The sequence below is a fragment of the Myotis brandtii genome, unplaced genomic scaffold (genome assembly GCF_000412655.1).
Source record: "Myotis brandtii unplaced genomic scaffold, ASM41265v1 scaffold294, whole genome shotgun sequence".
Classification (NCBI taxonomy): Eukaryota; Metazoa; Chordata; class Mammalia; order Chiroptera; family Vespertilionidae; genus Myotis; species Myotis brandtii.
The window spans coordinates 476,129-490,062 of record NW_005361238.1 but is presented as its reverse complement, the minus strand read 5'-3'; the positions used below and the strand labels follow the sequence as shown (position 1 = coordinate 490,062).

At 50.7% G+C, this 13,934-nt stretch overlaps 3 protein-coding genes across 4 annotated transcripts in view; 2 read left to right on the top strand and 1 right to left on the bottom strand.

The window, feature by feature from the left end:
* Positions 1 to 28: 28 nt before the first annotated feature.
* The window catches only part of WDR54 (WD repeat domain 54), a 30,209-nt gene continuing 16,303 nt past the window's right edge, over positions 29 to 13,934 (bottom strand). Inside the window, exons 2-12 of one of the 2 annotated variants that reach the window (XM_005869431.2) lie at positions 9,815 to 9,859; positions 4,068 to 4,312; positions 3,474 to 3,696; positions 3,244 to 3,306; positions 2,324 to 2,390; positions 2,178 to 2,231; positions 1,691 to 1,818; positions 779 to 879; positions 518 to 680; positions 285 to 359; positions 29 to 216 (exon numbers count right to left, since the gene is read on the bottom strand). In XM_005869431.2, the coding sequence (XP_005869493.1) occupies positions 85 to 216; positions 285 to 359; positions 518 to 680; positions 779 to 879; positions 1,691 to 1,818; positions 2,178 to 2,231; positions 2,324 to 2,390; positions 3,244 to 3,306; positions 3,474 to 3,696; positions 4,068 to 4,312; positions 9,815 to 9,859 (1,296 nt within the window). In that variant the 3' untranslated portion in view covers positions 29 to 84. The remainder of the gene's footprint in view (positions 217 to 284; positions 360 to 517; positions 681 to 778; positions 880 to 1,690; positions 1,819 to 2,177; positions 2,232 to 2,323; positions 2,391 to 3,243; positions 3,307 to 3,473; positions 3,697 to 4,067; positions 4,313 to 9,814; positions 9,860 to 13,934) is intronic. The other variant, XM_005869433.2, reaches the window with a different exon arrangement.
* LOC102259122 (chromosome unknown open reading frame, human C2orf81) lies at positions 4,278 to 10,997 on the top strand. The gene is made up of 4 exons (XM_014542262.1): positions 4,278 to 4,348; positions 8,943 to 9,164; positions 9,249 to 9,470; positions 9,631 to 10,997. The coding sequence occupies exons 1-4, from the start codon at positions 4,331 to 4,333 to the stop codon at positions 10,927 to 10,929; spliced, it is 1,761 nt and encodes a 586-aa protein (XP_014397748.1). The 5' UTR covers positions 4,278 to 4,330; the 3' UTR covers positions 10,930 to 10,997.
* LOC102240840 (retinol dehydrogenase 11) overlaps positions 11,049 to 13,934 on the top strand; it is an 8,759-nt gene continuing 5,873 nt past the window's right edge. Inside the window, exons 1-3 of the mRNA XM_014542267.1 lie at positions 11,049 to 11,841; positions 12,024 to 12,263; positions 12,525 to 12,614. Coding sequence (XP_014397753.1) covers positions 11,664 to 11,841; positions 12,024 to 12,263; positions 12,525 to 12,614 — 508 coding nt within the window. The 5' untranslated portion in view covers positions 11,049 to 11,663. The remainder of the gene's footprint in view (positions 11,842 to 12,023; positions 12,264 to 12,524; positions 12,615 to 13,934) is intronic.

Genomic DNA, 13,934 nt, shown 5'->3' with positions numbered 1-13,934 from the left:
CTTGGATCCTGAGTAATTAGACACGGGCTAGGTGGAGGAGGCACTTTATGAACACCACAGGGAGGAAGGAGGGCTTTTCTGTTCTCACTCACTGCTGAACCTCAGGATTTCAGCGAGGTCGTAGCCAGTCACAGCAAAGGAGCTGCCTGAGGGGTCACAGAATCGGGCGCCACACACCTGAGTGTCGGGCACACACTCACCGTGACAGTGTTCCACCTGGGGGAGACAGGGCTGCTCAGGGCCTGCCGCCCCATGCTGGCCCTCGCCCCCCTCTCCACACCCACCTCGGTGCAGCCACTCTCTGTGCGTTTGCTCAGCTTCCAGATGTGTACAAAGGTGTCCTCGGCTGCAGAAAGTAGCTGTTAAGAAAAGGCAGGGAGGATGAGTGGGAGTCGGAAGGTGCTGACGAACTGGTCCAGGTTGGAGTGCTTCACCAAGCGGCAAAGACGAGCCTGTGGAGTTCCTCTCAGCATCCCCCCACCAGGAACCAGGGTGTGCAGGGGTGGAGGAGACTGACCTTGCCCACCTCCGGAGCCAGGTCCAGGGCACAGATGGCCCGGGCGTGGGCGTTGATCTGGACGTGTAGAGCTCCTGTACTGGTCTCGTACAGACGCACTTGCCCGTTCCCGTAGCCCGCTGCTGCGATCCCCTTCCACAGCTGCACGGAAGTGCATGGGACCCTGCAAGGGCAATGCCCCACTTGGATTTCCCCACGCCCAAGCCCACTCCCCACCCTGCAGCTGCTTCAGGAAGTCCTCAGCCCCTTCGCCTCACCTACCCAAATCCGGGAATTCGGGTCAGTAATTTGAATTCAGGGCCCGACCGCCAGACACAAAGCAAGCCTGAGTCGTCTGCTGTCACGACGTCAGCCATGCAGTCCTGAGGGGAAAGGCAGGGTCAGCCCTTCCCTCTCTCCCCTGCTGGGTCCTGTGTACAGGGAAGGGAGGCAGTATATGCATCTTGGCCTCTTGGGAAAAGGAAGATACGGAGTCCTCACAGGCTGGAAGCAGGGTTCCCCCAGGAAGCATAAAATCCTTTCCTTGCACCCCTCACAGTCCCCCTCCTGCCCCCCATACACACGTGTAAGGAGGGAGTATATCACTGTACTCAGTGGGTGGATGATGAAACTGAGGCCATAGTGTTATGACCTGGAGGTCTTACAGTAAGCCACAGTCATAACTAGGCTCGGCCTCTTGACTCCCAGCCCTAGGCAGCCAACATAGCCCATGGGCCCGGCTCTGGGCCAGATTCAGTAGAGAATATGAATTAGAAGATACAAACCCCATTCTCAAGAGGTTTGCAATCCAAGAGTTTTCGTTGAAGACAGTACCAATTCAGGGGTCAGCTAAGGGAGATCAGTGAGAGCTGGAACAGGGGGAAGACTTCCTGGAGAGGGTGGTGCTGGAAGGAAGCTGCGCATGTCAGAGCTGGCAAGCATCTTAGAAGCCATCTGTCCCAACTCCTCGATGCACATGAGCATGAGAAGTGTTAGTGGACTACTGAAATGCCATGTGAAATACCTCTGGCTTCGTCACTGGACCTGAGGTGCTGAAGCCTAGGAAAGTGCAGCAGTTTGCCCAAAGTCATCCAGCTGCTTAGTGGCAGAGCCAAGACTTGCATTCAGGTCTCCTGCCTCCCAAGGTGGGGAAGGACCCCAGGCTCACGGGAATGAGAAGGGGCTTTCACTCACCTGTTCCTGGGCAGGCTCGCTGGCGATGTCTGTGACTGACGTCGGATGCCCCGCCAGCTCTTCACTCAGTACAATGTTGGGACCTTTGGCTGGTATGTCAAATACCAGTACCCGGCCTGACCACATTCCTACAAAAGCAGTGTGTCCTAGTCCTCCTGCGTCTCCGGCCACCACACTCAGAACTCCCTCCGTCCCAGAGCCTTAGTAACAAACCCATCTCTCACTGCCCCAACAGTCCTGCCCCTCCATGACTACCCTTATTCTCCCTCACCCTGCCCCTCTGAACCCGTCCATGGCTCTTTGGAGTCTCTGCCCCCTTCACTTCCACCCTTCCCTTGAACCCTCCACAATTTCCTCAGACCTGCAGCATCTTCCAGACCAAAGCCCACACCTTTATACCCCAGCACAGGCCAGGCTGAGGGACCCCCCCCCCCCCCCCCCCCGCCCCCACACATACACACCAATGCCCTGCCCTCGGGCCTCTCACCTACACAGATGAAATGGCCACAGGAAGCAATTCCTCGGGCAAACATAGCCTGTACTGAGTATGAGAGGGGAAAACTATTAGAAATAGTGCTTCTTCCAGCCCCAGCAAACACGCCCTACCCACACCCAACTCAGTCCTGCAGGTACCTGGAGAGGCATCTCTGGAGTCCAGCGCGTGCCAATAGACCATGACGGAGCCGTCAGACTCATACATCTGGAGGGACAAGGGCAGTTATGTCCTATACCAGACCACATGCAGCTCTTTGGCCCCTTGAGTGTGGCTCTTCCACAAAATACCACGTGCGGGAGCGCATATACAGTGCGAATGAAACTTTGTGGCCCATGCGCAGAAGTCGGTATTTTGTGGAAGAGCCACACTCAAGGGGCCAAAGAGCTGCATGTGGTTCGCGAGCCTCAGTTTGCCGATCACTGTCCTATACTCATGTTAGCCTTAGCCCACTGAACCCTCAAAACAACTCTGGCAGGTAGGTACTTTACAGAGGAGGACAGAGGCTCTGATAAATTAAATTGCCCAAGGTCATACAGCCAGCAAAGGGGCAGATATTGGAGAGGGTACTTGGACATTTTTTAATTTTTTATAATTTTCACAGAGAAGGGAGAGAGAGAGAGAAACATCAATGATGAGAGAGAATCACTGATTGCCTCCTGCACAACCCCTACCGGGGATCGGGGATCAAGCCGCAACCCCAGCATGTGCCCTTGACCTGAATCGAACCTGGGACCCTTCAGTCCGCAGACCAACGCTCTATCCACTGAGCCAACCCAGCTAGGGTGGCACTTGGGAATTTAAAAAGATGGAAGGAGTGAGAACATTTGAGATCTTGCTCCCTGGCTTATGCTGTAAGTTTGGCTCAAACTCTTATAAGAGTTTCAAAAAATAAAAAGCATTTAAAAAGATGGAAGGAATGAAGATGAGAAGTAAGGAAGAGTGGGCTGAGCATGTGTAAAGCTTGGGAGTGATTAGAGGCAAGTGCGGAAGGGCGTGGGTCCTTGCAGAGGCGTTGAGAAGACTCTGGTCGGAGAGGGCAGGAAGGTCCTCCTCTTACCTGTATTCCTCGATGTGAGGTGAGCACCAGCAATACCCGAAAGGGGAGGGCACACCAGTGGACCTGGAGGGAGGTGGATTAGAGTAGGGACAAGTGGTCAGCAGGAGACATGAGGACTCAGAAGAGCAGAAATTCAGAGGGTTAGGGAAGGCCTATTCCTTGAGGTTTGGAGAGGAAAGGGCGGGGTTAGGACTGGGTTCAGCAACACCACTTCCAACCTCATTCCTCACCTGGGTGATAAGTGGGGAGCTCACTCCAGCTCCCTCCTTAGCGTGGAGCTGGCGCTGGGCCAAGGGCACACCCTCAGGAGCAACGCTGAGAAGCTGGGCGCTGGGTCCATGCACTACCCCAAAATGTGTGAGGTTGCAGACCGGCAGGTGCAGCACACTGAGGTTGTTGCACAGGGCGGCAGCCGAGCCTCGAAGAGGGATGGAACGCTGCCGGCGGAACATCCTAGGGGAGAGACGCTCCAATCACCAAAAGCTCAGGGCTAAACAGAAGACAGCAATGATTCCTCCCGGAGGGTGGCGGGTGCTGTCATAAGACACTGGGGGAGACCCCCGAGACTGGGTCATGATGTAATGGGGGGCCCCAGAGGACGGTGATGGGGGGTCTGGCATGGGGGTGGGTCTCACAGAGGGAGAGAGTGGAGCCCCAGGGCTGAGTCATGGACGATGGGGGAACCCTAGAGGAGGAATGGTGATGGCACAGGACCCGGTGGCCCCCAGCGCCCGAGCCAAGGCCGGTTAAGGCAGGGTGGTCTCCAGGCCCTTCCACCCTCGGTTCGGCTCCCCGAAGCCCCATGCGCGGGTTAGAGGTCACACCAGTAGCCCCTGGTCGGCTTGCCTGACTCCAGGATCGCTAGGTCCCTCCGAATCCGCCGCCACCATAGAGACGACGCACTTACGCAGGCCGATGGGCGGGGCGAACCACCGGAACCTGCGGCGCGCGGCGCGGTTGCCGGGGTAACTGTGGACAGGGCGAGCCAACCAGCGCACAGCGTGGTTGCCGGGGCGACCGTTAGGCGGCGGCGGCCGCCGGGGCGCAGGGAGCCGTAGAAACCTCGAGGCTGAAGACAGAGGCAGCGATGGCACACGAAAGCTCGGTAAGCTTCAGCTCAGCTGCGGGTGCGCCAGAGCCGGGATCGGTCTTTTAAGGTCGGTGTCGGGAACCGTGGACCAGCCCCGCGATACCCGGTGCCCGCCCAGCACGCCAGCGTTCAAGATGACCGTGCGCCAAAAAAACCTATGCCCACTCACATGCTTTGTCACAATCGGAAGCTGAGGGAAAAGATCGAATGAGGTGCAGAGTCCAAGAGCAAAAAATTACTTTGGGAAACAGCTAATGGATGTAATACGTCTCTTGCACTGAGGTACCCATTTAAATGGATTAACGAGAATTGGCCAGGGATTGGGGAGAGGAGTTGCTAGATAAATTATCCATTTCCAGAGTTTCAGGAGGAAGAAATGGATTAAATAACAACAATCTTGTGGCTGCACTTGAAAATCAAATTGTTTTAAAACAAGATAATTTAAAATAAAACATTTGAAGAACCTTTGTGTAACAATATCCCAGGCCCCTCTGGTCAGCCCACGTCTAGGCACAAGAGAGGCTCTGAGCCCTAGCCGGTTTGGCTTAGCGGATAGAGCATCGGCCTGTGGACTGAACGGGTCACAGGTTCGATTCCGATCAAGGGCACATGCTCATGTTGTGGGCTAATTCCCCAGTAGGGGGCGTCAGGAGGCAGCCGGTTTCTATCTCTCTTCCTCTCCCTTCCTCTTTGAAATCAATAAAAAAATATATTTTTAAAAAGAGAGAAGCTTGGAGGGGAAGTCTAGAGAACCGACTCTCCTCGCCCAGCCCTACCTGGCCTGCGCTGGCTTGAACTGGTCTTTGGGCTCTTCTCTAAGGTTTGCCACGAGGGCTGTTCTCACTAGCAGAGTGGGGAAATGAGGCTTAAGGGATTTTGAGTCCCGTGTGAAGTTTAGAAAACATCAGATCTGAGGGAGAATTTTAGGGAACATCAGGTATCAGTGAGGTTGGGGGTGAGGAAGCTAAGGTTTGAGAAATTCCATCTGGAGGTAAATTTTGGAGGGAATCAGGTTCAAGTAGACTCTTATGGGGAAGTGAGGAGGCTCCCAGGAATCTACTAGTAAATTCCTATGTCCTGAAATTAACTTGGGACCTAGTCTTTATCTTTTTAAAAACTAAATATATTTTTATTGATTTCAGAGAGGAAGGAAGAGGGAGAGAGAAACATCAATGATGAGAGAGAATCATGGATTGGCTACCTCCTGCATGCCTCCCACTGGGAATCAAGCCTGCAACCTGGGCATGTGCTCTGCCTGGGAATTGAACGTTGACCTCCTGGTTCATAGGCCAAGCTCAACCACTGAGCCATGCTGGCTGGGCATCTTTATCTTTTTAAGTAGATTTTTTTCTTTTCTACTGCTGCCCATTGCTCCCCTGGTTGCAAGTCTCGTGAGGACCCTTAGAGTTTAGGAGAGGTACACCTGAGAGGGAAGAGAGGCATGGGCCTACTCCCAGGAGGGAGAGAGTGCCCTGGGTCTTTTGCCTTGAGGGTTTCAAAGACTGGGAGTTTAAAGGAGACATCTGTAATGTTTTCAACAATAAAGATAAGTTTAAAAAATAGCCTGGTCGGTGTGGCTCAGTGGTTGAGCATTCGACCAATGAACCAAGAGGTCACAGTTCGATTCCTGTTCAGGGCACATGCCAGGGTTGCAGGCTCGAACCCCAGTGGAAGGCATGCAGGAGGCAGCCAATTGATGATTCTCTCTCATCATTGATGTTTCTCTCTTTCCCTCTCCCTTCCTCTCTGAAATCAATAAACAATATATAAAAATAAATAAAAATAAAAGCTGGGAGTTTAGGGGAGGTCTTAGAGGAGGCATGCAATAGAATATTTATCAGCTTCATGCTGATGAACCAAAAGGAGATTTATTCCCTTAACTTCAACTGTCCTTAGGTGTGGTTGACACAAATGACACTAATTGGATTTTTGCTATCTATCTCCCTGAGCTTATAAAATAGAGAAGAGCATAGGAAAGAAACATACCCACTGTTACAATTTTGGTGTTTTCTTTTTCTTCAACACATACAGGTTTATATTATCTGAGATCATACTTGTTCTTTCATTTAACATTAAATCTTAAGTATTTTTCTAGCCGAAACCGGTTTGGCTCAGTGGATGGAGCGTTGGCCTGCGGACTGAAGGGTCCCGGTTCGATTCCGGTCGGGGGCATGTACCTGGGTTGCGGGCACATCCCCAGTGGGAGATGTGCAGGAAGCAGCTGATCGATGTTTCTAACTCTCTGTCTCTCTCCCTTCCTCTCTGTAAAAAATCAATAAAATATATTTTAATAAAAAAAAGTATTTTTCTATGCTTTTGCAAATTCTTCCTAAAGATTACCTTTAATCATTGTATAATATTGCATCATGTAGATAGTACACAATTAGCCATCTATTCTCTTTTTGTTAGACATATGTGTTCAATATTCTGCTATTATAAATCACACCACAGGGAATCTGTTGAAGAATAAATAAATATATATATTATATTATATATATTGCATATATATTATATATATATTGATTTCAGAGAGGAAGGGAGAGGGAGAGATAGAAACGTCAATGATTAGAGAGAATTATTGATCGACTGTCTCCTGCATGCCCACACTGGGGATTGAATCTGCAACCCGAGCATGTGCCCTGAACGGGAATCAAACTGTGACCTCCAGGTTCATAGGTCGATGCTCAACCACTGAGCTACACTGGCTGGGCTGAAGAATATATTTTAATTTTAGATTATACATTTGAATGCATTGATAAAACTATAATTAATATTTTTGAAGGTTAGACATGTTTTCAAATATTTATTAGTCATTTACAGTTCTACTATTTTTTTATTTATTTGAGAGAGAGAAAGAGAGAGAGAGAGAGAGAGAGAGAGAGAGAGAGATTTGTTGTTCCATATTTATGCATTCATTGGTTGATTCTTGTATATGTCCTGACTGGGGATTGAACCCACAACCTTGGCATATGGGGACAGGTTCAAGTAAACTCTTATGGTAACCAAGTGGGCTACCTGGTCAGGACTACCATTCCACTTTTGTGAAATGTTATGTCCTTTGCCTATTATTATCTTTGGAGTTTATGATTGTTCTTATTTTATTTAATTTATTTAAAAAATATTTTTATTGATTTTTCAGAGAGGAAGAGAGGGAGGGAGAAACAACAATGATGAGAGAGAATCATTGATTGGCTGCCTCCTGCACAACCCACACTGGGGATCAAGCCCACAACCCGGGCATGTGCCCTGATAGGAAATTGAACCAGGACCTCTGGTTCATAGGTGGATGTTCAACCACTGAGCCATGCCGGCCAGACATTCTTATTTTATATGAGTTTTAATATATTTAGGAATATAAATATTTTTAATATTTGCTACAAATGCAGGGTGGAGCAAAAGTAGGTTTACAGTTTGTATGGGAAATAATACAATAGTAAATAAATAATGCATGAATAAGCTATGTTCCGTGTACTGTAAACCTACTTTTGCCCCACCCTGTATTTTTTGTTTGAGAAGCAGTATAAAGTCAGGCTCTGGAGTCAGACTTGCATATAAATTATCACTCCACTACTTCCTTGTTGTGTGATCTGGGCAAATTCTGTAAAATGGAAATAAAAATATGTAGTATAAAAAATGCAGGAATTGAGCCCAGACGATGTATGCAACTATTATACTCTAAGTGTCAGAAAATGATAACTACGAATATCAGCTTGCAAATTAGGAAAGTTTATAAAAATAAGTACAGGAAAATTTGACAATTTGACAATCACACCACAGGGAAGCTATTGAAGAATATACAGTTTTTTCTTACCCAGAGATTATATGACAAGTTATCCTATTTTTCCTACATTTTATATTTTGTTTATATTTTTGTTTTATTTGTGTGTGTGTGTGTGTGTCCTTTAATCCATCTGGAAGTTATTTAGACGGATATTGTGAAATAAGGATTTAAGTTGATTTGGGGAGGAGGAGGAGACTCTAAGCAGCACCAATTATTCCAGCACCCACATATTGACTCATCTATCTCAAATTCTTTACCCCCCAAGAACTTTGGACACTTTGGACTAGTGCAAATAGCAAGGACTGTGGAGTTGGAGCCATATACAGCCTGGGCTTATTGTGGAATTCCAAGCAAGTTCTGGTTAACTGTGTCAGGCTTCAGTTTCTACGTCTGTGAAATGGGCTCAGTGAGCTGTTGTGAAAATTAAATTAGCTCGGTCCAACCCCTGAGAAGCACCTGCCACACAGTAGGCTTTCTTAGAAAATTATCCCTTTCAGAAGGCTTTTCCTTCCTACTAGCCCAGTGGTCGGCAAACTCATTAGTCAACGGAGCCAAATATCAACAGTACAACGATTGAAATTTCTTTTGAGAGCCACATTTTTTAAACCTAACACTATATAGGTGGTACATTGTTATTAACTTAATTAGGGTACTCCCAAGGCTTAGGAAGAGCCACACTCAAGGGGCCGAAGAGCCGCATGTGGCTCGCGAGCCGCAGTTTGCCGACCACGGTACTAGACCAATTGAGAAAGCTTCCCCGAGCCTGTAGCTGCTTCTCTCTCCCCCTCCTCGGTTTTCTGCCCTGATTGCCCTGTTCCTTTCCCACAGAGGCAGGCCCGAGATCGCGGGGCGACCAGATCCAAGGCGGAAAAGGCACGGCCGCCTACGGTGCCCGTGCCCCAGGTGGACATCGTTCCTGGGCGGCTCACTGAGGCTGAGTGGATGGCGCTCACAATGGTGGAGGAGGGCGAGGACGTGGTGGGGGACATCTTGGCAGATTTGCTGGGGCGTGTCATGGACTCTGCCTTCAAAGTCTACTTGACCCAGCAGGTGAGCCGGGATCGGCCCCCCAAACCCATCTACCCCCTCTCCCACCCCTTCCTGCCTGGCTGAGACCCTCTCTCGCTTCTGCAGTGCATCCCATTCACCATCAGCCAGGCCCGGGAGGCCATGCTGCAGATCATCGAGTGGCGTTTCCTGGCTCGAGATGAGGGAGAGTCTGCAGTGGCTGAGGACCCCACCTGGGGAGAGGACGAGGAGCCCTTGGCAAGCACAACGGATGCCTGGGCTCAGGGATCTGTGCCCCTAATGCACGCACCGGCCTCGGTGGAGCTGGAGGACTTCTTCCGATGCGAAGTAAGCCCCCAGCTCCCTCTGACCCCCACCCCTACCCCCAATGCACCTTCGTTTTCCTTACGGCCTCTCTACCCTTAGTTTCTCCACCCTTAGTTCCTCTCTCCCCTTTCTGACCTCTCACTATCTACCTCCCACCCCTACCTCTGGCGCATTTCCCCAGGACCATGGGAGCGTCGACCAGATTTCTCTAGAAAGATCGTTGATGGATGGAGGCTGTGAGGAGCAGATGGAATCCTCCAAGCCAAGAGACACTCTCAGCCCTCCACCCGTCTTAGAGCTATTTCAGGAGGCAGGCCCCAGGGATCCTTTAGAGGAACTGGAAGACCAGGAAGGAGGCCACCCACCTTCGGCAGGGTCCAGGAACATGAGCCTCCAACAGCCGTCAGCATCTGTGGAGAAAGTGGTGGTGACAGTTCCCTCTGGGAGCCCCCATTCTTCTCCGGAGCAGTCCCTGGCAGCCAGCTCCCAGGAATCGGCAGAGAGCACACGGCCCCTCAGCTCCCAGTTCTCACTAGAGGACTTCTATTACCCGCCCTCTACTGAGGACCTAAGTGAGCAGGTGTTCAAGAAGAGTGAGAAGCCCCATGCTGCCTTGGACCCCATCATACTCGGCCCCTCCGAGTCCTTCCAGCAGCCTTGGTTCATGGGCTCACAGCTGAGAACACTTCCCCGTAGGCCGGGCCGCAAGCCCTCGGTGCTGCCGAGCCAATGGGTATGCCCAGAAGTTGAGGTTGTGGATGCAGACACTGAGGTACGCCCCCTGGAAGTCTACCGCAGGCCCCCCCAGGTCAAGAAGACAGAGGCCCTGGCCAGATGCCAAGCTGATGACTCCAGTTGCCGAGCTTTCTGCCCTCTCCCTCACAGCGGTCCTTTCCCTACTTTGCGCCCCGGCTCCCAACTTCCCCCTTTAAGCTTAGGCCCATCATCACCTGGCTCCCAGTCAAAGGGGCTCTTACCGGGCCCAGAGAGCCGCTTTCCTGAAAGGCACCTGAAGGTCTCCCAAATGGCCTGCAGCCGCAGCCCCAGCCCCTGCACATGGCCAGGTGCAAAGTGGCCGAGGGGCTGGGAGAGGGAGGCGGTGTTGCTGGAAGAGCTGTGGGCCGGCCGTAGCCACGTACCTCCGCAGGGCCGGCGGGACCAGGAGGGCCAGGATCCTCACAGGTGGTCTTATCTTGAACCCCAAATCCTCAAGGCCACGTCCCAGGTGATGTGGCAGCCAGTGTTGCTGCCGGAAGCCTTGAAGCTGGCTCCCGGTGTGAGCATGTGGAACCCAACCACACAGGTGCTGCTCAGGTCTGGCGCACCCCGGCAGGAGGCCAAAAAAGGCTGCACCTCTCCTCCCATTGAGTTGCAGCCCATCCAGACAGAAGCCCAGGTGACCAGGGCACAGCTAATGAGGAACTCAACCTCCAAAGTGTGTTCGCTCCCCTCCAAGATCCTGCCCCATTCTGAGCCCTGAACCTCAGCCAGCGGGATCCTATCTTCCTTCCGTCTGCTTGCCAAAAATAAACACCTGAGTTGCCTTAAGAATTGGCCTGGTATCTCTGTCAGTTTCTTCCAAAGATGTGTATTCTCACAGAGCTGGAGAGGAGCAGTGGTCCTGGCAGGCCTAGAAGAAGATAGAACACTGGGTCCAGGGAATAAACCCATTTGCACCCATAGGAGACCCTGCTTCAGGGCCAAGTCTACTCTCCAGCAGAATTCTGGAGAACCATTCTCTCCTCACAAAAGAGCAGATAGATGTAACGGCTGCAAGTGGGGTCTACCTCAGTTGGGAGAACTTAGTTCCCTATCAGTTGGGGAGCAAGGGAATGGCCCCGCTTGGGCATAAAGTGATTCGAGACATGAGGAATTTGATTTCTTGCTTCCCTAGTCCCTGGAGCTCTGTCAATTCACTTTAGATGCAAATCCAAGTTTGGCTCAGAGACAGATTTGAGCCTTGGCAGGGTTTAGGGCTCAGGGAAAGCCCTTCTGTTAATTTTTGATTGGAGGTGAGGCAATCAAGTGCTCAGGTCACACAATTTATAAGGAGGAACTCTCTCTCGGGTTCAGATGGGTTGCTTGAGCAAATGTGAGAGTGCCTCCTTAAATTTTGCATCTTGGGCTCCACACCAGCCTTATTGCTGCCCACTCAGCATTGACTAGCTCTCTCAAATTCTCTTCCCACTCTGGGTGGTAGGCCAGTAATCTGCTATGCCACTGTGGTCTCTACTCAGCACCCAGGTCTGGGGTCCTGGCTCTGTCCTCCTCATTCTGGTCTTCCTGCTTAGACTAAGTGTGCGGCTCTGGCATAAGACTCAGCTCTGGGACCTGCAGCACTGCCCCACAGATCTAACCGGGAAGACGGCCGTGGTGACTGGGGCCAACAGTGGTGAGTGCTCCTTCCACCCTGTCACCTCACGAGCGGCCTCAGCCCCAACAGCCTTCCCAGGGAGGGCAGCGGGGAGAAGCAGCACCCACTGTCAACACCTCTGTCCCTCCCCCTTGCTCCTTTACCCTCTAGTCACTTCCCAGACTAGCCTGCTCTGAAGCTGCCCCCCCCCCCCCCCCCAGGTATCGGAAAGGTTGTGTCCCAGGAGCTGGCCCGCCGTGGGGCCCGGGTGGTCCTTGCTTGCCGTAGCCGAGAGCGTGGACAGCGAGCCCTGGCTGAGATCCAAGCAGCCACAAAGGATGCCAGCCTTCTGCTTGGGGAGGTAGACCTGAGCTCCATGGCCTCCATCCGGAGCTTTGCCCGGTGGCTCCTGCAAGAGTGTCCTGAGATACATCTGCTGGTTAACAATGCTGCAGTCTGTGGTATGTGCCCTGACGTGCTTCCCCCAAACACATTTCAGGAGACTCCTTCCTAGATCAGGGACCACAAAACAGGCATCCCCAAAGCCTCACCTGTGCGCCCTGCGGAACACTCCTGACTCTCACACAGCCCTAGAGAGCCCGCCTCAGTCATAGCCTCACATTTAATTGCCCCATCTTTGCACATACGTGCTCCTAGGGCATTTCTATTGAACCCCAATATATCGCACATCATCCACTTCATGTGTTTTCATTTCCTCCCAGGAATCCCCAGGACACTAACCCCAGAGGGTCTTGATCTCACCTTTGCCACCAATTATGTCGGGCCCTTTCTGCTCACAAATCTACTGCAAGGTAAGGAAATGTGCCTGCCCTCTGTGTCAGCCCGGCTTCTCCGTCCCCCTGGCATCTTCCTGGCAGCTTCCTCTCCTTCGGCACATAGCAGGGGAACCACCCGCACAAGTCAGGATTAGGATTCCGATAATGGAACCAGACAGTCCAACATACAACCAAGAGGATATCAGATCCCACCTCTCCCTCCCTCAGCTCTGAATTCCAGTCAGACCAGTAGTCAATCATCTCAACCGAAGCTTCCTGAGGTTGGCGCTAGGTCACTAGGAACATAAAAACCAAGAAGCGCAGGGACCACCAGGGACAACAGCCAAAAATTCATTGCCTCGGGCCCAAGTCTGTTGACTTTCTGATTTTGTAATCCTTTCCGAATAAGGAGGTTTGAGGATTTCCTGGGAAGGTGTGTGTGGGGAAATGGGTGGCAGGCAAATTCTCCATAACATATTTTCCCGTGTTGTGAAATAACCTCTTTTGTAGTCAGCTAATATATGTCTAAAATACAAAATTGAAAGTGTAACAGGGTATACAGAAAAAAAAGTCTCTTTGGCTCTGACCGGATAGCTCAGTTGGTTAGGGTGTCGTCCTGATAGGTCAAGGTTGTGGGTTCAATCTCCCATCAGGACACATACAAGAAGCAACTACTGAGCCCTGGCTGGTGTGGCTCAGTTGGTTGAGCATTGCCCCTGCACCAAAAGGCCACTGGTTTGATCCCCAGTCAGGGCACATGCCTGGGTTGTGGCTCAATCCCTAGTAGGGGGCTGCAGAGCAGGAGGCAGCTGATTGATGTCTCTCTCTCTCTCTCTCTCTATCTCTCTATCTCTATCTCTATCTCTATCTCTTTCCCTCTCCATTCCACTCTCTCTAAAAATCAATAAAAACATATTTTAAAAAAGAAGCAGTCAATGAATGCATAAATATATAGAACAAATCAATGTTTTTCTCTCTCCCCCCTTTCTCTCTCTAAAATCAATAAGTGAAAGGAAAAAAATAAATTAAAAAAATCTCCTCTCCTTGAAAATCAACTTTCCATTCCCCTCCTTGGAGGCAACTACTGTTGTCAGGATCTACCCTTTAGTGACTGATTACATTAACCCAATTGGAAATTGAACAAAGAGCGAGCCAAATTCTATGCACTTTTGAGTATGAATATTTTTTCTCTCTTCCCCCAAATTATAACAAGGTGTTTGCATCTTCCTCGGTATTAGTGTTTTTTTTCTTTCTTTTCTTTTCTTTCTTTCTTTCTTTTTTTAAAAATATATTTTATTGATTTTTTACAGAGAGGAAGGGAGAGGAATAGTTAGAAACATTGATGAGAGAGAAGCA